General features: G+C 41.9%; 1 protein-coding gene across 1 annotated transcript in view; it reads right to left on the bottom strand.

Moving 5' to 3' along the window:
* Nucleotides 1-26,083, bottom strand: part of obsl1b (obscurin like cytoskeletal adaptor 1b) — a 102,138-nt gene that overhangs the window by 54,038 nt on the left and 22,017 nt on the right. Inside the window, exons 7-9 of the mRNA XM_060930354.1 lie at nt 8,784-9,059; nt 6,673-6,945; nt 2,675-2,950 (exon numbers count right to left, since the gene is read on the bottom strand). Coding sequence (XP_060786337.1) covers nt 2,675-2,950; nt 6,673-6,945; nt 8,784-9,059 — 825 coding nt within the window. The remainder of the gene's footprint in view (nt 1-2,674; nt 2,951-6,672; nt 6,946-8,783; nt 9,060-26,083) is intronic.

Here is a 26,083-nt window from a genome sequence, read left to right as displayed (position 1 = left end):
TCACCATGATGTAATACAAGATACTACATCATGCATCACATGGTGGGCTTTCCCTGTTAGTACAAAGCATTGTGGAATACAAATTTGAAACAGGAGAGAACAATGGAGGACGTGAGTGTGCGAATGAAATGTGAAAGACCGACTACAGTAATGGAAAGTGAGAAGAAAAGACGTTATGTTGCGAAGGAAAGGAAACTCAGGACCAAACTAATAAATATCGGCGGTCAGCGAGCACCTCGGGGTGACCAGCTGTTCGTTTAGTGACAGAAGGATGGAACTGTTAGTGCACGGTCAAAGGTAAACCTGCAGATGGCGGTAATGCAACACTGGATGCCAGCTGCCGTAAAACCCAAAAGATGAAGAAAAAGATGATGATGAAGGTAAGCGTGTGCATGCGCACATGGACTTTCTCTGTCTGTTTGACTGCGCGAAGCGAGTGATTTCATGCACGTTATTTGCTCGGGAATATCCTCAAATTAAAAAACTTCCCAGCCACAGAATGGCCTGGTTTTTTTTAGACATTACAGAAATAAATATATATCACAATGACCAAATTTCAGAGGGAACTAAATTTCACTGATTTTATGAAATTGAAAGACTGTCTAGCTTAGCTTTAAGGGTCAGTTGTATAACAATTGAAATGCAAAAGACACACACACAAAAAAAAACTGACGTGTAACATCAGCTATACTATATGGCCAAAAGTCTGTGGATGCTTGACCATCACACCCATGTGCTTGTTGAACATTCCATTTCAGTTTTAGTCTCTCCTTTGCTGTTGTTATAACCTCTACTCTTCTGGGAAGGTTCCCGTAGATTTTGGAATATGGCAGTGGGGAATGAAAGCCACAAGAGCTTTAGTGAGGTCAGGCACTGATATTAGGCAAGAAGGTCTGAGGCACAGTCAGCATTCCAGTTCATTCCAAAGGTGTTCAGTGAGCGGTGGGGTTGAGGTTGCGGCACTTGAGTTCTTCCAATCAAGCCTTGGCAATCCATGACCTCACTTTGTGCACAGGGGCATTATCGTATTGGAACATTTGTGCTTGGCTTTTTAGTTCCATTGAAGGGAAATTTTAATGTTGTGGCATATAAAGACATCCTATACAATTGTGTGCTCCCAACTTTGTGGCAACAGTTTGGGGAAGAACTACATCCAGTGGTGCTTGAAAGTTTGTGAACCCTTTAGAATTTTCTATATTTCTGCATAAATATGACCTAAAACAACAGATTTTCACACAAGTCCTGAAAGTAGATAAAGAGAACCCAGTTAAACAAATGAGACAAAAATATTATACTTGGACATTTATTTATTGAGGAAAATGATCCAATATTACATATCTGAGAGTGGCAAAAGTATGTGAACCTTTGCTTTCAGTATCTGGTGCGACCTCCTTGTGCAGCAATAACTGCAACTAAACGTTTGCGGTAACTGTTGATCAGTCCTGCACACTGGCTTGGAGGAATTTTAGCCCATTCCTCTGTACAGAACAGCTTCAACTCTGGGATGTTGGTGGGTTTCCTCACATGAACTGCTCGCTTCAGGTCCTTTCACAACATTTCCATTGGATTAAGGTCAGGACTTTGACTTGGCCATTCCAAAGCATTAACTTTATTCTTCTTCCCAAACCATGATACTACCACCACCATGTTTCACAGATGGGATAAGGTTCTTATGCTGGAATGCAGTGTTTTCCTTTCTTCAAACATAACGCTTCTCATTGAAACCAAAAAGTTCTATTTTGGTCTCATCCGTCCACAAAACATTTTTCCAATAGCCTTCTGGCTTGTCCACATGATCTTTAGCAAACTGCAGATGAGCAGCAATGTTCTTTTTGGAGAGCAGTGGCTTTCTCCTTGTAACCCTGCCATGCACACCATTGTTGTTCAGTGTTCTCCTGATGGTGGACTTATGAACATGAACATTAGCCAATGTGAGAGAGGCCTTCAGTTGCTTATAAGTTACCCTGGGGTCCTTTGTGACCGCGCCGACTATTACACACCTTGCTCTTGGAGTGATCTTTGTTGGTCGCCCACTCCTGGGGAGGGTAACAATGGTCTTGAATTTCCTCCATTTGTACACAATCTGTCTGACTGTGGATTGGTGGAGTCTAAACTCTTTAGAGATGGTTTTGTAACCTTTTCCAGCCTGATGAGCATCAACAATGCTTTTTCTGAGGTCCTCAGAAATCTCCTTTGTTCGTGCCATGATACACTTCTGCAAACATGTGTTGTGAAGATCAGACTTTGATAGATCCCTGTTCTTTAAATAAAACAGGGTGCCCACTCACACCTGATTGTCATCCCATTGAATGAAAACACTTGACTTTAATTTCACCTTCAAATTAACTGCTAATCCTAGAGGTTCACATACTTTTGCCACTCACAGATATGTAATATTGGATCATTTTCCTCAATAAATAAATGACCAAGGATAATATTTTTGTCTCATTTGTTTAACTGGGTTCTCTTTATCTACGTTTAGGACTTGTGCGAAAATCTGATGAGGTTTTGGGTCATATTTATGCAGAAATATAGAAAATTCTAAAGGGTTCACAAACTTTCAAGCACCACTGTATGGGTGTGATGGTCAGGTGTCCAGAAACATTTGGCCATATAGCGTATGATTTCTTTCATTCTCCCCAATTGACAGTTTTGAGGTGTATAGATCACGCACCTGCAATGTTTACGAAGAATGTCACAGAGTCATCAGCTGTGTCACACACATATTCTGCAGAATCGCTGACTGTTGTTTCTGGTATAATGAGTCTTCTGTAAACACCATCAACTTCGAGAATAAGGTTGTTGTTCTCTTCTACCTCAAGCCCATTTCGATACCAGCGCACAGAAGCATTGGCTCTGGAAATTTCGCAACTCAGCACCATCCTCTCTGACATTTGCTGGCAAAGTTCCATTTGGGATTGGCTTGGGGAAACGATGCATACTGGGGGTTCTATACGAATACAAATAAGGAGGTCAGTACCTGATGCTGTCAGACAAATAGGAATGTTATTTAGATGGAACAGATCTATTACAGGTCTAAACAGGGCTGGGATGTAACAGAATACAAGTAATGGTGATACATATTCAGAATACAAAACTGAACTATTTATATGCAGGTCTTGATACATTTTTAAAAGACAGTATAGAGAATAGTTGCTTTAATGTTTCTTTTTGCAGTGTTGAGTGATGTCTAGAGTAAAAACGGAGAATGACTAAACAGCACAATTGTTTACCATGCGCCTTTTCAGAATGTATCCTGAATAAGTTAAATTTGTATGTATTTTAACAGAATTCATTAGGCTTGGGACAACTGATGATAGATCAGGAATCAGATAGATTCCAGCTATCATGATGGCTGTGAAATTGGTAAAAAATTAATTTTTGTTGGAAAATGTGGTGTCTGCAGCTTTAAGATCAACAAAAATAAATTTTGTTGTATCTCAGAATGTGGGGCGGAACGGTGGTGTAGTGGTCAGCACTGTTGGCTCACAGCAAGAAGGCTCTGGGTTCAAGCCCAGTGGCCGACGAGGGCCTTTCTGTGTGGAGGTTGCATGTTCTCCCCGTGTCTGCATGGGTTTCCTCTGGGTGCTCTGGTTTCCCCACAGTCCAAAGACATGCAGGTTCGGTTAATTGGTGACTCTAAATTGACCGTGAATGTGAGTGTGAATGTTTGTTTGTCTTTATGTGTCAGCCCTGTGATGATCTGGCGACTTGTCCAGGGTGTACCCCGCCTCTCACCCATAGTCAGCTGAGATAGGCTCCAGCTTGCCCATGACCCTGCACAGGATAAGCGGTTATGGATAATGGATGGATGCATCTCAGAATGTGTTTCCTTTTTGCCTATTTTGTAGTCCTTTGAGAATATGGAATGTCACTTCACTGGCAAGGACAGAGCCTGAGTTCATGGCAGAGATGGAAAGCTATGGACAAGATATAGTCTGCCTCACATCCATACAAAGTATGGGCTTAAAGACCATTGGGGTATTCTTTCTCCTACTCTTGACATCCCACAAAAGATAGGTCTCAGTCAGGTCTGGAGATGCTCACCAGTACCAAACTGAGGACCTTACAGTTGGAGTTTGTGCTGGCGCACAATAGCGTTGCTGCCTGGTAAACTATGGAGAGCTGTCTAGTTTCTTTAGGAGTTTCTGGCAAAGAATTTGATGAGAATGAGGACTTCTTCCTCCCTTGTTGATCAAAGATGTTGAGGCTCAAAGGGCCAAATTTAAACCCACAATTATAGAGGCAGCTGCAAGAAGCTATGGCTGGAAGGCTGTCAGTGTGTGTCATGGAGGTAACCCTAGCACATGCTGGTGGATGCCAGTGGTGAGGGAAGTCTTAAGATTTGGAGGGCTCTCCTGACTCATTTGAAAGGTATATGAGAGCCAGAAGGTCTGCAGCAAAAGCAGTTCCAAAAGTGAAATCTCTGGCATGGGAGGAGTATGTAGATGCTATTAAAAACTTTTGGACATCAAAGATGTTCTGGCAAACTGTTCCGTGCCTCTGAAGGGGGACATGAGTCTATGTACAAGTGCTGCTGAGCAAGTGCGGGACAGATTTGACCTCTACTGGGGATATTGTTGGAGCAGTGCAAGAAGTCGCTGATGTTTTTGGAGTCAATTTATATGACTGAGGTTCCTATGGCACTTACTGTAGAAGTCTTCATAGTGGAAAGGATGCAGGGTGGATGAGCTTCAGCCAGAGATGTTGAAGGCAATTGAAGTTGTGGTTGTGTGTTTGACATCTCTTCAATGTTGTGTGTGGATCTGGGGCAGTGCCTTAGGATGGGCAAACTGGGATGGTGGTCCATTGTTAAAAAATTTGTTTCAATTATAGGGGAATCACCTTCCTCAGCCTCCCCTGGAAAGTCAATGCCAGAGATACAGAGAAGAGCCTCCATCTGATAGTTGAATTTAGGAGAAACAATGTGGGTTCTATCCCAGCTGTGGAACATTAAGCTAGCTTTTTACTCTTGCACAGCTTTGTCATGGGTCATGGGATTATGCTAATCTAGTATACATGTGTTTTGTGTATTTGGAGAAGTGTACCGCCTATATTGTGGGAGATACTGCAGAAATACAGTGTATCTGAGCATAGGGTTTGTACTAGGGTATAGAACTTTGTGGCGGCACGGTGGTGTAGTGGTTAGCGCTGTCGCCTCACAGCAAGAAGGTCCAGGTTCGAGCCCCGTGGCCGGCGAGGGCCTTTCTGTGTGGAGTTTGCATGTTCTCCCCGTGTCCGTGTGGGTTTCCTCCGGGTGCTCCGGTTTCCCCCACAGTCCAAAGACATGCAGGTTAGGTTAACTGGTGACTCTAAATTGACCGTAGGTGTGAATGTGAGTGTGAATGGTTGTGTGTCTATGTGTCAGCCCTGTGATGACCTGGCGACTTGTCCAGGGTGTACCCCGCCTTTCGCCCATAGTCAGCTGGGATAGGCTCCAGCTCGCCTGCGACCCTGTAGAACAGGATAAAGCGGCTAGAGATAATGAGATGAGATGAGATAGAACTTTGTGCAGTTCAGCCTCAGTGAGAGTTATGACGTTTCTTGGCATTAAGTTGGAACCATTTGATGGGGGTCTGACTGTCAATGGTGTCTCATTTCTTCACTCCAGCTTTTGTTTTCATGGACAATATATCAAGACTGGCAAGTTAGGACAGGCGTCCATTATTCCAGCAACATCCCTGATATTTGCCAATGATGTTCTTTTGGCACAATTCACAACTAACCTCTAACACAAACCTCACTGTTTCCCTGCTGATGAGTATGAAGTGGCTGGGAAAGTCAGCACCTCCAAGTCCATGGCAATGTTTCTCTCCTTGAAAGGACTGAGATGAGGGAGAGACCTTACTCCTGGTAGATGAATTTAGTACATTAACTTATTCATTATTATAAGTGAGGTGGCACGGTGGTGTAGTGGTTAGCACTGTCAGCTCACAGCAAGAAGGTTCTGGGTTCGAGCCCAGCAACTGACGGGGGCCTTACTGTGTGGAGCTGCATGTTCTCCCTGTGTCCGCGTGGGTTTCCTCCAGGTGCTCTGGTTTCCCCCACAGTCCAAAGACATACAGATTAGGTTAATTGGTGGCTCTACATTGACCGTAGGTGTGAATGTGAGTGGTTGTTTGTCTCTATGTGTCAGCCCTGTGATGACCTGGCGACTTGTCCAGGGTGTACCCCGCCTCTCGCCCATAGTCAGCTGGGATAGGCTCCAGCTTGCCCACGACTCTGCACAGGATAAGCGATTATGGATAATGGATGGATGATTGTAAATGACAAATGAATCAGGTCAGCAGTAACAGAGTTACAGTCATTGTCCTGGTCTGTGGTGGTAAAGCAAGTTCTCAGTTTTCCAACAAAGCTCTCTGTTTTGATCAATATAGATCCCTGGAAGTACAGGTAGTTGAAATGAGGTTCCTCTGCTGGGTTGCTGAGCTTACATTCCGTGATGGATGAGGAACTCAGTAATGCAGAATAGCCCCAGAATAGAGCTAAGAAGGATAGAAAAGGCTCGGCTGACCTACTTAACCTGTTGCCACCTCAACCTCCATCAGGTAAAGTAGAAGGAGAATGAATGAATGCATGTGGTACATTTATGTTTTTCGTCTTGTAAGTTGGACACTGGCATAGTGAACATTCACAATTTTATATTTTTCCCATAATATGGATATTATATACCTTTTATGCTTAAATGAAAGAATTTTGAGTCATCAGCAGTGTCACAGACATACTCTCCTGAGTCCTCAACTCTGCTGTGAAGAATCTTCAGTCTCCTGTATGGACCTTCTGTTTTCAATTTCATATTTTCACTTTCTTGAAGTTTCTGTCCATCCTTGAACCAAATCACTTTCCCATTTGTACGCGAAAGTTCACAGCTGAGAACAATTTCCTCTGGAACATGTCGATCAAGGTGAACATCTTCTTTGGGATAGACAATCATTACTGGGGGCTCTATTGAGCAAAAAAAAAAAAAGAAAGATAAATAACCCTTCTTAAAGGAGCAGTCCACCGTACTTCCATAATGAAATATGCTCTTATCTGAATTGAGACGAGCTGCTCCGTACCTCTCCGAGCTTTGCGCGACCTCCCAGTCAGTCAGACGCAGTCAGACGCGCTGTCACTCCTGTTAGCAATGTAGCTAGGCTCAGCATGGCCAATGGTATTTTTTGGGGCTGTAGTTAGATGCGACCAAACTCTTCCGCGTTTTTCCTGTTTACATAGGTTTATATGACCAGTGATATGAAAATAGTTCAGTTACACAAATTGAAACGTAGCGATTTTCTGTGCTATGGAAAGTCCGCACTATAATGACAGGCGTACTAACACCTTCTGCGCGCTTCGGCAGCGCATTGAGATCTGAGCTCCGTATCAATGCGCTGCCGAAGCGTGCAGAAGGTGTTAGTACGCCTGTCATTATAGTGCGGACTTTCCATAGCATAGAAAATCGCTACGTTTCAATTTGTGTAACTGAACTTGTTTCATATCACTGGTCATATAAACCTATGTAAACAGGAAAAACGTGGAAGAGTTTGGTCGCATCTAACTACAGCCCCAAAAAATACCATTGGCCATGCTGAGCCTAGCTACATTGCTAACAGGAGTGACAGCGCGTCTGACTGACTGGGAGGTCGCGCAAAGCTTGGAGAGGTACGGAGCAGCTCGTCTCAATTCAGATAAGAGCATATTTCATTATGGAAGTACGGTGGACTGTTCCTTTAAACTTACAGTATGAGTTATAAGGACATAAAATCTTTTGTTAAAGTATCTGAAAAATGAATGACGAGAGTAGAAAAAGCTTTTAGTCATGTTTCATTCCCCAATATACTTACCTAAGCAGTAGATCATTTTAAATAAGCAGTATATTGAGCAGTAAACCACAGACTTAATATTGAATAATACAAACTGAAACTGAACATACTTGCATCTTTCCTCTGATGGGTTTGGTTTATTTTCTCAAAATTTGTCCTAGTTTAAAGCATGACTGCCTTTTGATTTCATAAAATCGGTGAAATTTAATTCCCTCTGAAATTTAGTCATTGTGATATATGTTTATTTCTGTAACATCTCACAAAAAATCAGTTCATTTTGTGGCTGCGAAGTTATTTAATTTGAGGGGATTCTCGAGCAAATAATGTGCATGAAATCGTTCACTTGGCACAGTCAAACAAACAGAGGAAGTCCGTGTGTATGTACATGTGCAGGTTTACCTTTGAGCGTGCACTTACAGTTATATCATTCTGTCACTAAACGAACAGCTGATCACACTGAGGTGCTCACTGACCACCGATATTTATTAGTTTGGTCCTGCATTTCCTTTCCTTCGTATATAACATAACGTCTTTTCTTCTCGCTGTCCGTTACTGTCGTCGGTCTTCCACGCTTCATTCGCACACTCACGTCCTCCAATTTTCTCTCCTGTTTCAAATTTGTATCCCACAATGCCTTATGTGAATGGGGAAAGCCCACCACGTGATGCATGACATAGTATCTTGTATTGCGTCATGGTGAAGCAGGAAAAAATAGTGGTGAATTTAGGGCCACATTGCCCTAAATTCATTAATTGTTCGATTAAAAAAAAAACTAATAAAATTGGAAGTCTGTGATTCAAATTCAGTAGCTTTCGGTCCACTAAACAAAAATAATCGGGTGTCGGGGAAAATTATTTTTACGACCTATACTTGAAAAATCTGAAAGGCAGTCTAGCTTTAACTTTCCATCTGTGTATGCATATATATTTGTATATGTGTACTGTATATGCAGGTCAAATATGTTCAAGGTGTTACACATACCTCGTACATTCACCTTGAATATTAAGGCACTGCCTCCTGCACGACATGTGTATGTCCCAGCGTCTGACATTCGAACAGATTGGATTATCAGTTTTCTCATGGTGTGTTCTGTCTCCATTCTGACTTTGTCACTGGTCTGTATCTCAACTCCATCTTTGTACCATTGTGTAGTGGCATCAGATCTGGACACCTCACAACAAAGGAAGAGACTGTCTTGTTCCACTACATTTCTGTGAAGCTCTTCCTCTGGGATGTAGCCAAATGTCACAGGGGGTGCTACAGAAGAATATGAATTACACAATTTGATTCCTAGAGTCATTTTTCCATCCATGTGTGCTCCATTATTTTCAAATCAAGCATGCATTATCATGAGGTGTTGCAGATGGTCTCCACCCTTAACAGGCAAACTAAATAGAAAGAAATAGCATTAAATAAAGCTTTATGAGGATGAATTGCAGTTGAGCAATGTAATGGACATGCTTTTCCCCTTGCACGATTCCTTTGTAAACAGAAGGCACCAAGAAGATGGGTAGATTGCAACTACAGCCAGCAAACATGGCATAAATGTTGCAAATGACTCTATGCATCTGTTTTATGAACATGATTATCTAGAAGCAGCAGAATGGATCCATTGCTTTCAACCAGTGAAAGTCGGACAGTACACAATTTGTTAGTTATATGGCAGTGGTTCAGATAAACTTTGGAGGTCACCTTTAATGTCCACATAAAATTCGCTGACATCATCAGCTGTTTTACAACTGTAAACCCCAGAGTGGGAAAACGTGGCTGACAGGATAACCAATGTCCTCATGGTGTGCTCTGATTGGAAGAAAACTCCAGATTGAGGGAAGAGCTGAGTCCCATCCTTGTACCACTGGACCAGGGCAGTGGGCTCAGATATCTCGCACTGGAGAATGATAGATGCGCCTGCTTCAAATGACTTGGTCTTCTCAGTCTCAGGGACAGCTTTGAACATCACTGGTGAAGCTAGGAGTGTTTTCATTCATTCAAAGAAATGGTATTACTAGATTTGTACACAATTTTTCTCTGCCATTTTTTTTTTATGTGGCAGTTTACTAATGGACGAGGGGGAGATAATTACAGCAAAAAATATTTTCATGACTATGAAAGGAACTTTTTTACATGTTGTTGCTGAAATATGTGATGCATTTACCAGACAATTACAATGAATAGTAAAGAACTGAAAACTATCCTTATAGATTTGGACCCCTTAAATGGTTTAGGTTTAATAATAAGGGTTATATTTTTCGAGGGATCCATCATTGAGCACAATCTACACTTTCAAATGAGGTTCTCAGTATTTGATTATATACATTTACTTATTCAGATTTTATATGAGGACAAAACATTTAATGCATGAAGTGTTATTTGACATGTTAGTGGTTTTGAGAAAATATGTGGACTCAATCACCTGCAACATCCACCTTGAATTGTATACGATCATCGCCAGCTTCACAGCAATACATGCCCGAGTGTTTGAGCTCAGCTGATTCGATGATCAGTGCCCTCATGGTGCCCTCTGATTTGATGTCAAGTCCTGAAGTCAAGTCTTGAAGGAGTGGCACTCCGTCTTTGAACCAGGACACTTGGGCAGCTGACTCAGAGATTTCACACTGAAGTATAATAGGGCAGCCTGCTTCAATGAACTTGTTTCTTGCCACCTCTGGAAGGGCTGAGAACCTTATGGGAGGAGCTATGGAAATTTTACGATTTAGAAGAAATGTGACTGCTGAATGAGATGTATACAAAATGGAAACATCTGCTCCTGTACAATTTTCATCTGGTTTATCGAAAGAATCAGTCATGTTAATCAAAGCATATTTTCTATTTGTAAATGAAGTAATTGCATAGTTGTAAGCTAAGTTTAAAGGGCTACAGTAGAAGGTTTGAGACAGGCCCGGTGTCAACTTTAACTTGACACCGGAGCTTTTGGAAATCGAAGATAGGATAATTTTTGGCAACCAAGTGTCAATGTTGGAGTCGAGTCACTAAACCTAGAGTCTGAGTCCCTAGTGTTCAAGTCCAAGTCATTCAAGAAAATTTCGAGTCGTGTCCGAGAACAAGACTCCAACTGCACCATTTGATGGTGGCTGTTGCTGCCTTTATGCGAAAGCGTCTCTGCTACTGTGTTGGACTAACGTTATTGCTCGACTGCACCATTTTAGTTAATAGGCTACAGATAAAAAGCTTGTTCATCACTCAGCAAGCCCCGCCCACTGTCACCAGGGCAAATAACATGAGAGAGGTTTAACACTAGCTAGTTCATCGCTCAGCAAGCAAGCTCCGCCCACTATCAACAGAGCAATGAACATAGCGTGTCACTTCCTTCTCTGGGTGGAGTCTTGCCAAATGACGATTGAAGTTCGAGGTCGTCCCCGTCGTCTCCTCGATAGTTCTTCTACATATGGAACACACAGCAGGGCATTTTTTCCCACTGCACGAGAAGTCTGTAGAAGCAAAGCGGACAATCCTAGTGGCGTCTCTCCAGGCATTTTAGCGCCATTAACGTGAGTTTGTTCCTGAACATGACGTATGAACAGGTGAATGTGCATCTCTTGCAGAACATTAGTATAAAAATGAATGTAGATATAAATATCTTATGCCAAATTATTATGGCATGTTATAAAAAAATAAAGAAAAAATCCGAGTCCTCGTCTCCAATTTACAAGTCTGAATGCAGTACAAGTCTGAGTCATCGATGCTCAAGTCCAAGTCAAGTCATGAGTCCTTAAAATTAGGGCACAAGTTGGACTCGTGTACTACAAGCCTGCCAAGTGTTACATGCCCGAGATATGAATATTATAGCCTGACATACTAAAACATTTAATGCATGAAGTGTTATTTGACATGTTAGTGGTTTTGAGAAAATATGTGGACTCAATCACCTGCAACATCCACCTTGAATTCTATACGATCATCGCCAGCTTCACAGCAATACATGCCCGAGTGTTTGAGCTCAGCTGATTCGATGATCAGTGCCCTCATGGTGCCCTCTGATTTGATGTCAAGTCCTGAAGTCAAGTCTTGAAGGAGTGGCACTCCGTCTTTGAACCAGGACACTTGGGCAGCTGACTCAGAGATTTCACACTGAAGTATAATAGGGCAGCCTGCTTCAACGAACTTGTTTCTTGCCACCTCTGGAAGGGCTGAGAACCTTATGGGAGGAGCTATGGAAATTTTACGATTTAGAAGAAATGTGACTGCTGAATCAGATGTATACAAAATGGAAACATCTGGTCCTGTACAATTTTCATCTGGTTTATCGAAAGAATCAGTCATGCTAATCAAAGCATATTTTCTATTTGTAAATGAAGTAATTGCATAGTTGTGAGCTAAGTTTAAAGGGCTACAGTAGAAGGTTTGAGACAGGCCCGGTGTCAACTTTAACTTGACACCGGAGCTTTTGGAAATCGAAGATAGGATAATTTTTGGCAACCAAGTGTCAGTGTTGGAGTCGAGTCACTAAACCCAGAGTCTGAGGCCCTGTCCACACGGCAACGGATTCAGGTGAATCTGATAAAATTGTTTATCGTTTCGGCCTGGCGTCCACACGGCACCGGCGTTTGGGTGCCCCAAAACGAAATCTTTTGAGAACGGGTTCCACAGTGGAAAGATCTGGCAACGGCGCCGTTGCGAAGTTGTCTGGATGAGTAGAACGGATTTGTTTATGATGACGTCACAACCACATGACTGTCAGTGCTTCACGCCGGGTAGAAGTGTAACGAACTCGATGCGAGTTGTCAACAAATCCTATAACTTGGCTCATGAAACGCGCTTACAAAATATTTTCACTGTGAATATTTATTGTGTAATGGTGCAAAGAGAGAGAGAGAGAGAATAGCCCTTAGGGCAGAGTCAATCCCGCCAGCAAAAATAGGGGAAAAAAAGGAGCGATCTCACCTCTTCAGATGTTGGTTTAAGTCCTACAATACATTCCTCAAAAAGGGCGTAGAACAACAAATTAATCCATCAACGTGTAGCATTCAATTTATTCCGGACCATTAAAGATGCCGCCTTCCGCGTAGAATCATACGTCATCCTCGCCGCCATATTGGATGGGGCAAAGCGGAGAATAAAGATGCCTCATTCATGTGCTGCGTTTAACTGTACCAACAGGTTTGCCGTCCAAACGAGATCACATGGGATTACCTTTCACAGGTGAGACTGGAAAAATACTTTTCATTGTAGTTGGTCATTATAACGTAATTTTACGAACAGATTTTTCTGACTGTGGCTAATATGAAGTCTTGCACATAATAGTTTATGCACATGCATCCTTACTTCTTCTATTATTCTGGTGTCTCCGATGGGACCGTCTTACAGCGCCCCTAGAGGTGTGGCATGTGTATTGCATCATTTTCAGCAAGCGTTGCGTTGCCATATGTACCTGATATTTTACTGATCCGTTGCCCATGTGGACGCAATATTTTTTTCTTTAAATCTCGTTGCCGTTGTCGTGTGGATGTAGCCTGAGTCCCTAGTGTTCAAGTCCAAGTCATTCAAGAAAATTTTGAGTCGAGTCCGAGAACAAGACTCCAACTGCACCATTTGACGGTGGCTGTTGCTGCCTTTATGTGAAAGCGTCTCTGCTACTGTGTCGGACTAACGTTACTGCTCGACTGCCCCATTTTAGTTAATAGGTTACAGATAAAAAGCTTGTTCATCGCTCAGCAAGCCCCGCCCACTATCAACAGGGCAAATAACATGAGAGAGGGTTAACACTAGCTAGTTCATCGCTCAGCAAGCAAGCCCCGCCCACTATCAACAGAGCAATGAACATAGCGTGTCACTTCCTTCTCTGGGTGGAGTCTCGCCAAATGACGATTGAAGTTCGAGGTCGTCCCCGTCGTCTCCTCGATAGTTCTTCTACATATGGAACACACAGCAGTACATTTTTTCCCACTGCACGAGAAGTCTGTATAAACAAAGCGGACAATCCTAGGGGCGTTTCTCCAGGCATTTTAGCGCCATTAACGTGAGTTTGTTTCTGAACATGACGTATGAACAGGTGAATGTGTATCTCTTGCAGAAAATTAGTATAAAAATGAATGTAGATATAAATATCTTATGCCAAATTATGATGGCATGTTATAAAAAAATAAAGAAAAAATCCGAGTCCTCGTCTCCAATTTACAAGTCTGAATGCAGGACAAGTCTGAGTCCAAGTCTGAGTCATCGGTGCTCAAGTCCAAATCAAGTCATGAGTCCTTAAAATTAGGGCACAAGTTGGACTCATGTACTACAAGCCTGCCAAGTGTTACATGCCAGAGATATGAATATTATACTGTAGCCTGACATACTAAAGCTTGTGCAAAAAGTCATGTAATTTGTAATAATCAACACTAATAATGTAATGTAAATTTTATTTATTTTTTTTCTATGTAGCTCTTTATTTCAGTCCTACTCTCTAGCTCATCTACAGGTAGACTATGGTAGACTATAACAAGGACCAAGTGATGATTTTATATAATAGATTGGAACGTATTTATCTCAAATCACTGTTCAGATTTGGTTGGATTATTTTACTGCCAACAGGTTTTATTTATATTTGAAGTGATTGTCTTTGGGATGAGAGAGCTCTTAGAGTTTGTTCATGTCCCAACCATCACCACCTCCATTAACACTGGAGGATAGGTAAATTTTATTCGGGAATATAATTGCAAATTATATACTATATCTTATATGTCGTTAATATATCATTAATTTGTTTGAATTTTTAAGTTGGCTGGAAAATCACCTTGACTCTCCATCTTGAAAGACACGGGATCATCAGGACTGCCAAAGACGGAATCTCCACTGTCAGAAATCTCGGTTGATTGATTGGTATCTCTTTGGATATTTAGTTCACCATCTGAGACAAGTTCTGTGTCATCGTTATACCAGCAAACCTGGCTTTCAGAGTCTGAAATCTCATATTCCGGAACAGTTGGCGAGTCAAATTCAGTGGACCTGTTCCTCTCCATCTCTGAAAGTGGTTTGAACGTCATAGGTCCAGCTACATAGTTGTGAGCAGCATGAACAGAAAATAATGTCAACATATTAGACAAAGAAAAATAATCTTAAGGATGTTTTGTTTTATAGTCAATCAGTGTAAAATCTACATGAATTATAGTAACTTTAAAAAAAATAAGATTCACATTATTATAAAAAAAGGCACTAAACCCAGCAGTGATCCAAACCTCAACTTCCTAATCTTTACATGAAATGATATACGGCCCCAAATGGGAAAAAGTTAGGACGGTATGGAAAATGAAAATAAAGAAACTGTGGGTGGTAAAAGAGAGCAACTGGACTTGCTTGAAGATTCTTGAAGACGTTTCACCTCTCATCCGAACAGGATAACAAACGCAAGGTAACAGGAACAAACGCAAGAACATTGTCATTCCCTACATTTCTGGTCTATCTGAGAAACTCAGGAGGATCTTCTACAAACACAACATTCAGGTACATTTCAGACCCAGTAACACTCTGAAGCAGAAACTGGTCCACCCTAAGGACAGAATACCCAGACACAAACAGGACAACATAGTGTATGCCATTCAGTGCAGTGAGGAATGCACGGACGCATATATTGGGGAGACAAAACAACCGCTTCACAGGCGCATGGCTCAACACAGGAGAGCCAGTTCCTCAGGCCAGGACTCTGCTGTCTACCTTCATCTTAACAACAAAGGACACTCATTTCAGGATTGCAACGTGTGCATTTTAGCCAGAGAGGATCGTTGGTATGAGCGAGGACTTAAAGAAGCCATTTTTGTCAACCTGGAACGGCCATCACTGAACAGAGGTGGGGGTCTAAGGCTACGTTTACATTCGACCGTATCTGTCTCGTTTTCTTCGTGGATGCACTGTCCGTTTACATTAAACCGCCTGGAAACGCCGGGAAACAGGAATCCGCCAGCGTCCACGTATTCAATCCAGATCGTGTCAGCTCCGGTGCTGTGTAAACATTCAGAATACGCGGATACGCTGTGCTGAGCTCTAGCTGGCGTCTCATTGGACAACATCACTGTGACATCCACCTTCCTGATTCGCTGGCGTTGGTCATGTGACGCGACTGCTGAAAAACGGTGCGGACTTCCGCCTTGTATCACCTTTCATTAAAGAGTATAAAAGTATGAAAATACTGCAAATACTGATGCAAATACTGCCCATTGTGTAGTTATGATTGTCTTTAGGCTTGCCATCCTTCCACTTGCAAGTGGTAAGTGATATGCGCCGGGATCACACACACAGCGGCTCAGTCCCGAATCACTGCTCGTGCACTTCACTCGCGCGCTCTGTGAGCTGCGCAAGGCTGGAGTGCGCACCCTCCAGAGGGCACTCGCTGTTCAGGGCGGAGTGATTTGGAGCGCAGGATGCCTGCGGAGCCGAGCGTATCCGTGTATTGGCGTTGCTGTGTGCACGCGAATCGTTTTAAAAACGTTAATCTGATGATCCGCTGATAAGGTCTAATGTAAACATGGGCTAAGACATCATTTATCTGCCACCTACAATGCAGTCCTTGGCACACTTCCCAGACAACTGAATGCACACCAAAACCCAGCTGTTTTCAGTGACTCACAGGAGGACAGAGAGAATCAGCATTCCATTGCTCACCCTAACGGGCAATCCATTGATCATCCTAATGACTCTCGAGGCCGTTCACAACCAGCCCCCGGTGACCCACACCAACAGGATGACTCAATGACACCTTAGATGAGCTTTTCATCCATGAGAGGATAAATACCTGATGCTCCCTACCAGTCAGACAGAACTGAAGAAGCCTTTCGGATGAGAGGTGAAACGTCTTCAAGAATCTTCAAGCAAGTCCAGTTGCTCTCTTTTACCACCCACAGTTTACCATGACCTGGATGACTGAGAATCTTCACAGAAAATAAAGAAAGCAGTGATTTCTAAATTTACTTTGACTTGTATTTCTTTGCAGATGGTATGAACCCAAGATATTTCAAGTTTTGTCTGGTCAACTTAATTTCATTTATTAATATACATCCATTCCTGCATTGCAGGCCTGTAACACATTCCAAAATAGGTTGGGACGGGGGAAATTTAGGGCTAATAATGAAGTAAAACTACAAAATAATGATGCGATTTCAAACAGATAATGTTAACAGGTGATTGTAATCATGATTTGGTGCAAAATCAGTATCCAGGAAAGGCCTCGTCTTTGAGGAGTAAAAATGGGTTGAGGATCTCCAGTTTGTCAACAAATGTGTGAGAAAATGATTGAAATGTTTAATGTTTCTCAAAGAAAGATAGGAAGGGAGTTGAATATTTCACCCTCGATGCTGCATAATAGCATGAAGTGATGCAAGGAATCTGGAGGAATTTTGATGCATAAAGGACAAGGGCTCAAGCCTAATCTGAACGCCCATGATCTCCGATCCCTCAGATGGCACGGCATCAAGAACCATCATTCATCTATAGCTGATAGAATCATATGGGCTCGGGATTACTTGAGCAAACCTTTGTACAGCACGACAATACAGAGTTGCATCCACAAATGCCAGTTAAAGCTTTACTGTGCAAAAAGGAAGCCTTATGTTAACTGTGTCCAGAAGCACCGTTGACTTCTCTGGGCTCGGAGGCATGTGGGATGGACCATCACACAGTGGAAATGTGTGTTGTGGTCAGACGAATCAGTATTCCAGGTCTTTTTTGAAGAAATCGACGCCGTGTGCTCCGGACCAAAGATGAAAAGGACCATCCAGACTGTTACCAGGAACAAGTCCAAAAGCCAGGGTTGGTCATGGTATGGGGTTGTGTCAGTGCCCTTGGTAAAAGTAACTTACACTTCTGTGATGAAGCATTAATGCAGAAAAGTACACTGAGACTCTGGAGCAACATAATGCTGCCTTCAAGGTGACATCTTTTCCAGGGAGATTTCACAAAGATGGTGCAAAACCACATTCTGCACACATTACAAAGGCATGGCTGTGGAAGAAGAGGGTGCCTGTCTGTTCTATCCCCAATAGAGAATGTGTAGAGAATTTTGAAATGAAAAATATAACAACAACAACAATGGCCCTGTACTGTTGCACACCTTAAGACCTGTTTGCAGAAATAATGGGACAAAATAACTCCTGAAATGCTTCATCACTTGGGGTCTTCGGTCCCTAAACATCTTTTAAGTGTTGTGAGAACGAATGGCAACGTTATAAAGTGGGAAATGCTTTACTGTCCCAACTTTTTTGAAATGTGTTGCAAGAATCAAAATGTGTTTATTTTGGAAAATCAATAAAATTCATGAGGTCAACAACAAATATGACCCCGTCCTGTTGCACACTTTAAGACCTGTTTGCAGGAAGAATGGAACAAAATAACACCTGAAACACTTCATCACTTGGTGTTTTCAGCCCCTAAACATCTTTTAGGTGTTTGTAAGGAGGAATGGCGACATTATCTCATCTCATCTCTTATCTGTAGCCGCTTTATCCTGTTCTACAGGGTCGCAAGCAAGCTGGAGCCTATCCCAGCAGACTACGGGCAAAAGGCGGGGTACACCCTGGACAAGTCGCCAGGTCATCACAGGGCTGACACATAGACACAGACAACTGTTCACACTCACATTCACACCTACGGTCAATTTAGAGTCACCAGTTAACCTAACCTGCATGTCTTTGGACTGTGGGGGAAACCGGAGCACCCGGAGGAAACCCACGCGGATACGGGGAGAACATGCAAACTCCGCACAGAAAGGCCCTCGCCGGCCACGGGGCTCAAACCCAGACCTTCTTGCTGTGAGGCGACAGCGTTAACCACTACACCACCGTGCCACCCTGGCGACATTATAACGCGGGAAATGCTTTACTGTTCCAACTTTTTTTTTTTGAAATGCGTTGCAAGAATCAAAATTTTTGCGTGCAATACAGGTCAAAATAATTGTTTTCGGTTTCAATTTCAACATACCGTCCCGACTTTTTCTGATTTTGGGGTTGTAAATAATTGAACAATTATGATTTTGCTACTGTGCAACATGGCTGCTTCAAATATAAGCTTTATTGTTTTCTATTTACTGTATATAGTGTCACTACATTGATAGAAAATACTTTGTTGAAGTTAAATAACTATCGTAGTGTTTCAAATCAAGGAATCTGCAAATCACCTTTGATAGCCATTTTGAATGTGATTGCATCAGCATCTGTCTTGCAGCTGTATGTTCCACTGTGAGATAGTTCAGCTGACTGCACAGAGAGTTTTCTGATTGTACCTTCAGACTGAACCAAAACTCCAGCTTCACATGACAGCTCATTTCTGTCTTTGTACCAGCGTACATGTGCAGCGGCATCTGAGACCTCGCATTCCAATTCAAACGGCTCTCCAACTACAGCAGATTTATTCCTCTGAGCTTCAGTGAGAGTGGAGAACATCACTGGTGTCACTACGGGCATCAGTGGAGAAAGACATTTGTAATCGTTACTCATATCTATATAGAACATATACAGTATGTTGATTAAATGTATTGTTTCCCTAGAGATATTGCAATAGATCATTGCTTTAACATGATTGTCATATAAGAAAAACGATGGTGCATTAAATGGCAAAAAGAATGGGCATGCAACAATCAGTAAAACTCAGAGAGAATCAATCAATCAATAAACTCAGACAAAGAAAACAATCAGACGATGATAATGTGGATGTAATGTAACATTAGTAGCGCAAGAGTGAATGAAGGCTTATTCATTTCTAAAGGCATTCAACAATGATGACAAAAAAGCAACAGAATACAAAGGTAAAAAAAAATAATCATGAAAAAGTTCTTAAGTAGTACTACTTGCATATTGGGCAAACGGTTTGTCTAAATTAAAATATTTAAGTATGCATTTAATTATCATGCAAATTACTGGAATCATCAATGTAATATTTTCCTTAGTTGGTCCTGCAAATTAAAAGCCTTATTATTTACGTCTGTATCTAAGTGTGTATGCAGAGTTAAAAGATTTCTGTGTGATGTCATGGTAAATCCTTCATAGTGTGTAAAATTTAAAATGTATTTGACTTCCGAAATTGCGTAGTCAATTTTACTGACTGTCTGAAATCAGACATTCACCTTAGACTTATTTCATCCATTTTCTTCCTGTTGATGCAAGTTTAGTTTCTGGACACATGCAGTAAAACACATTTAAATAACATAATTGGTTCAAATAAATAAATAAATAAATAAATAAATCTCAAATTTAACCTAAGATCTATTCACATGAAGTGGTCAGCATAATGACGATTAGTGACCATGACATGACTGAAGGGGTTAGTATTGTAATCAGATGGGTTGAGATGTCAAAGATGACTGAGGAATCACCTGGTGGATCCACAGTACTCAGGATGTTGGTATCCTTTGTTTCGTAACTGAATACTCCAGAATCAGACATCTCGGCTGATTTGATCTCTTCTGATCTGATCTCTTCTGATCGGATAACAGTGGGACACTCCTGAATATCTTGTTGCTCTTGTCTGGACCACCAGACCTGAGCTGTGGAACTTATGGGCTCTTTTTGTGGAACACTTGCACTGTCCGGTTCATCAGATGTCATGTCATTCTTCTCGGTCTCGGTCTCAGTCTCGGTGAGCGTTGAACCTTTCTGCCGTGCAGCTAAAGAGTTTAATTTAGCATGTTTTAATCCAAGCAGATTTTGTTTGTAGGTATGTTAAAGCTTAAGTGAAAGAATGTCACTAGGAAACCAAAGCATTTGTATATTTAAAGAATTGCAAAAAGCCATATTATATTATAGTGATAGTGAATTAAATACAGTGTCTTACAAAAGTATTCATCCCCCTTGGTGTTTGTCCTGTTTTGTCGCATTACAAGCTGGAATTAAAATGGATTTTTGGAGGGTTAGCACCATTTGATTTACACAACAAGCCTACAACTTTAAAGGTGAATTTTTTTTTTTTTATTGTGACACAAACAGTAATTAAGATGAACACCCCCCCCACCCCTCAGAAATCTGGAGTGTGCATAGGTATTCACCCCCTTTTGTATGAAACCCCTAAATAAGAGCTGGTCCAATCAAGTCACTTAAGTCACATCATAAGATCCACCTGTGTGCAATCAAAGTGTCACATGATGTCTGTATAAATCAACCTGTTCTGGAAGGACCCTGACTCTGCAGCACTACTAAGCAAGCAACATGAAAACCAAGGAGCCTCCAAACAGGTCAGAGACAAAGTTGTGGAGAAGTATAGATCAGGGTTGGGTTATAAGAAATATCCCAAACTTTGAATATCCCAGGGAGCACCATTAAATCCATTATAGCAAAATGGAAAGAATATGGCACCACTACAAACCTGACAAGAGAAGGCTGCCCACCAAAACTCACAGACCGGGCAAGGAGGGCATTAATCAGAGATGCAACAAAGACACCAAAAATAACACTGAAGGAGCTGCAAAGATCCACAGCGGGGATGGGAGTATCTGTCCATAGGACCACTTTAAGCCATACACTCCACAGAGTGGGGCTTTATGGAAGAGTGGCCAAAAAAAGCCACTGCTTAAAGAAAAAAAATAAGAAACTACGTTTGGAGTTTGCCCAACAGCATGTGGCAGACTCCCCAAACACATGGAAGAAGATTCTCTGGTCAAATGAAACTAAAACTGAACTTTTTGGCCATCATGGGAAATGCCATGTGTGGCACAAACCCAACACCCTGAACACCATTCCTACAGTGAAGCATGGTGGTGGCAGTATCATGCTGTGGGGATATTTTTCATCTGCAGGAACAGGGAAGCTGGTCAGGACTGAAGGAAAGATGGATGGCACTAAATACAAGGCAGTTCTGGAGGAAAACCTGTTTGAGTCGGCCAGAGGTTTGAGACTGGGATGAAGGTTCACGTTCCAGCAGGACAATGACCCTAAACGTACTGCTAAAGCTACACTGGAGTGGTTTAAAGGGAAACATTTAAATGTCTTGGAATGGCCTAATCAAAGCTCAGACCTCAATCCAATCGAGAATCTATGGCATAACTTAAAGATTGCTGTACACCAACGCAACCCATCTAACTTGAAGGAGCTGGAGCAGTTTTGCCTTGAGGAATGGGCAAAAATCCCAGTGGCTAGATGTGCTAAGCTAATAGAGACATACCCCAAGAGACTTGCAGCAAAAGGTTTCTCTACAAAGTATTGACTTTGGGGGGTGAATACCTATGCACACTCCAGATTTCTGTTTTTTATTCCATCTTAATTACTGCTTGTATCACAATAAAACAACAATTTGCACCTTTAAAAGTTGTAGGCATGTTGTGTACAGTAAATCAAATGGTACTACCCCCCAAAATCCATTTTAATTCCAGCTTGCAATGCGACAAAACCTGACAAACACAAAGGGGGATGAATACTTTTGCAAAACACTGTATATATTGTAACTATTTTAGTTATACATCTATTCTGTTTTATATAAATTTTTAATGAAAAAACGATTGCGTGTTGAGTGAATTAAACTGCTTTTAGTGCGTTCAGCATGTATTAAACTAGGTTTTAAATCACCTTTGACATACACCTTAAATTTAATGACATCATCCATTGCCTCACAGTTGTACGCCCCTGCGTGACAGAGCTCTGCATTCGGAACAACCAGCCTTCGTATGCAGTCCTCTGACTGGATCACTAATCCATTTTTAGTGTGCAGTTGTATTCCATCCTTGAACCAACAAACCGGGGCATCTGGGTCTGATATTTCACACTGTAGTACGAGAGGCATACCACTTTCAATGGCCTTAGTCCTGGCAGTCTCGGCGAGTGGTGCGAATTTTACTGGTTTAGGTGAAGGTGCTTCAGTTTTGGAGAAATAAAGTCATGTATTAAAATAAGTTATACATTCAAGGAGAGCATAGCTGTGTTTGATTAATTTGGCCTTTCTTAATTCAAGAATGTCTGAACAATTGAGGTTTTTCACCTGACGTCATAGGGTCACGTGATGCCCCGGTGTCCGCCATTTTGAAGGTCAAGCTACATACTAACGCTGCAGACAGAGAGGGAGAACCAGCTTGAAAAAAAAAAAACGTGTTACAGACACCGGATCCAGTGTAAATAGCTGCCGGAGCGCGCTCCGGCTTGCTCCCCCTCAAATTAAGCAGCGCGCTCCGGCTTGCTCCCCCTCAAATTAAGCAGTGTGCTCCGGCTTGCTCCCCCTCAAATTAAGCAGCGCGCTCCGGCTTGCTCCCCCTCAAATTAAGCAGCGCGCTCTGGTTTGCTCCCGGAGTGCTCCGGCCGAGGTTCCGGAGCGCGCTCCGGCTTGCTCCCGGAGTGCTCCGGCCGAGGTTCCGGAGCGCGCTCCGGCTTGCTCCCCCTCAAATTAAGCAGCGCGCTCCGGCTTGCTCCCGGAGTGCTCCAGCCGAGGTTCCGGAGCGCGCTCCGGCAGCTATTTACACTGGATCCGGTGTAAATAGCTGCCGGATCATAATTACAGTAAACTAGTAAATACAATAAAGGAAAAACTTGAGACTGAAAGGTTTTAACAGTCATCCAAATGACTGAACGTAAACATTGCTACAGTAACATACTAGCTATGTTGTTGACATTAGCTAGTGCTAACAGCTAGCTGCTAGTACACTGCTACAACACAGACACCGACCCTAATAATACAGTTCTTGGTCATTGCCTGGTAACAGCAAATTTATAACGGGCCATGTCTCAACAGACTAAGAAGTTATTTCAATGACATTTAATAACATTTTGTTTATCCTGAGGACCGAAAGTAAATGAAAATGTGAACAAACCTTAGCTGTAATAAGATGGCGACCACCGGCTCCAGGGACGACCCGCTGATGTAGGCATGTTACCCAGCCTGACACAAAATATTTGTAGGCATCCAAACTCTTGTACGCTTTCAGATCAATACCTGTGTATGGCGATGGGTTTTTAACGACATAGGTATACAGATCATGTGGGCCGAAGTCAGGTAAAGACGAGGGCTTCGTGTACTTCCGTACGTCCGTGAACAATCCTGGTGGAAGCAGGTAAACGTCGTTCTCTAAGCCTGCTAACCTCAATTTTTGCAAATACCTCTCCCTCTGCTCGCCCTGTAAATGCCCTACGTCGCTGGATAGTGAAGGTGTTTTCTGCATCTTGCTCCTTTTTCTTTTACGTTTTTCGTTTGTCGCCTTCCTCGCATTCAAACTGATTCGAGCCGTGACGTCCAAAATGGCAGCCTAATGATGCATCACATGACTTGGTCACGTGGGTGAAAAACCTCAATACAGTGTTAGTTGCTTTTATGCTAATTAATATAATAGTATGTTAGATACATAGCCTTGAGTCACCTTTTACTTTGTCTTGATACATCACAGATTGAGTCTTTGTCTCAGTTGTCAGCACCACCTCTTTCTGTGGTGTCTTTGAAACCTGGGCAAACTGTTCCCTGGGGGTCCGATTAGACATCATGTTTCTCCCATCTTGTTGCTGGATTACCGAAACGTCTCCATGCCCAAAGATTTGAGCCTTCTTTTCAGAGACTTCGCCCAGGTCTTTGAGACAGGCTGCTTCAAAGGCCTTCTCATCTGACATGTCTTGCGGTGCTGAGACATTCATCTTTGTAACTAGAGTGTGTCAAGTTATATATAAAGAAATCTGTATTACTACTAAGGAAAATAAAACAATGACTAAGGGTGACATTTGAAATTGTAAGCTACCTCAAAGCTCATTGTGACTTTAAATTAGATCTTTACTAGCTTTAAGAAAACTTAATATATCAAAAATTAAAGGCTTTTTTTTATTTTTAAGATTTCAAATACCATGGCACTGCTCACTGTTTATGGTCATGGGGCTTTTTTCTTGGAAAGATGGTTTTTGTTAGATGTGAATCTAATTTCTTAATGGATTAATTTGCTTAGGTATTTGAGGTCAAGTTACTCAATTAAGCTACTGATAACCTACAGAATTATGTTGGCAAGCCATGCAAATTATTCATTTATTTATTACCAACTTTGAAGTTATTTATATTTTAGCGTTAATGAATCAAAATGGAAAAAATGGCATTAAATTATGTTTGGCAATGGGATGTAATTTGCTCTCATCATTACTTGCTGAATGATGGAGCTAACTATTTAAATCACCTTCACGATCCACCTTAAATGCTAAAACATCGTCATCCGTGCAAATTTCTTGTACTTTGAAGTAACTTCTCTCATCTTCTTGAAGACTGCAAGCTGGTTCTTGTTTAACACATTGAGGTTTGAGTACTTCTTCGTCCTTGTAGAAGCAGAATGGGGCGGTGGGGTCCGATTTTGTATGCTGAACTTGTTTTAGACTGTGCTCCTTAATGTTCTCCTTCATTAACATCTCAGGAACAGCTGTGAAGCTCAAGCTTTCCTGAACGACATTGCTGTTTGTAAACTCAGGACTGTTCGTGAAGCTCAAGCTTTCCTGAATGACGTTGCTCTTTGTAAACTCAGGACAGTTTGTGAAGCTTAAGCTTTCCTTACTGATCTCAGTCTTGTCCAACTTAGAAACACTCATCAAGCTCAAGCTCTCCTTAATGATCTCGCTTTTTGCGAAATCAGAACCATCTGTGAAGCTTAAGCTTCCTTTAGTGTTCTCAGTCTTGGTGGAATCAGGATCTGCTATGAAGCTCAAGCTTTCCTTAAAGCTCTTGCTTTTTGAGAAATCAGAACCATCTGTGAAGCTTAAGCTTCCTTTAGTGTTCTCAGTCTTGGTGGAATCAGGATCTGCTATGAAGCTCAAGCTTTCCTTAAAGCTCTTGCTTTTTGAGAAATCAGAACCATCTGTGAAGCTTAAACTTTCTTTAGTGTTCTCAGTCTTGGCCATATCAAGATCTGCTATGAAGCTCAAGCTTTCTTCAAGGCTCATGCTTTTTGAGACATTAGAACTGTCTGTGAAGCTTAAGCTTTCTTTAATGTTCTCAGTCCTGGTTGAATCAGGGTCTGCTATGAAGCTTAAGCTTTCTTTAAGGTTCTTGTTTTTTGAGGCATTAGAACCATCTGTGAGGCTCAAGCTTTCTTTTGTGTTCTCAGTCTTGGCAAAATCAGGAACTGCTGTGAAGCTCATGCTTCCATTAAGGTTCTTACTCTTTGAGAATTCAAGAAGTTCTCTGAAGCTTAAGCTTTCTTTAGTGCTCTCAGTCTCAGCCAAATCAGGAACTGCAGTGAAGCTCAAGCTTTCCTTAAGGATCTTGCTCTTTGTGAGCTCGGGAATGTCTGTAGAGCTTAAGCTTTCCTTATTAACCTCGTTCTTGGCCAAATCAGGAACTGCAGTGAAGCTCAAGCTTTCCTTAAGGATCTTGCTCTTTGTGAGCTCGGGAATGTCTGTAGAGCTTAAGCTTTCCTC

The sequence above is a fragment of the Neoarius graeffei genome, chromosome 9 (genome assembly GCF_027579695.1).
Source record: "Neoarius graeffei isolate fNeoGra1 chromosome 9, fNeoGra1.pri, whole genome shotgun sequence".
NCBI lineage: Eukaryota > Metazoa > Chordata > Actinopteri > Siluriformes > Ariidae > Neoarius > Neoarius graeffei.
The sequence above is the reverse complement of the archived record's forward strand: the minus strand, read 5'-3'. Positions and strand labels throughout refer to the sequence as shown.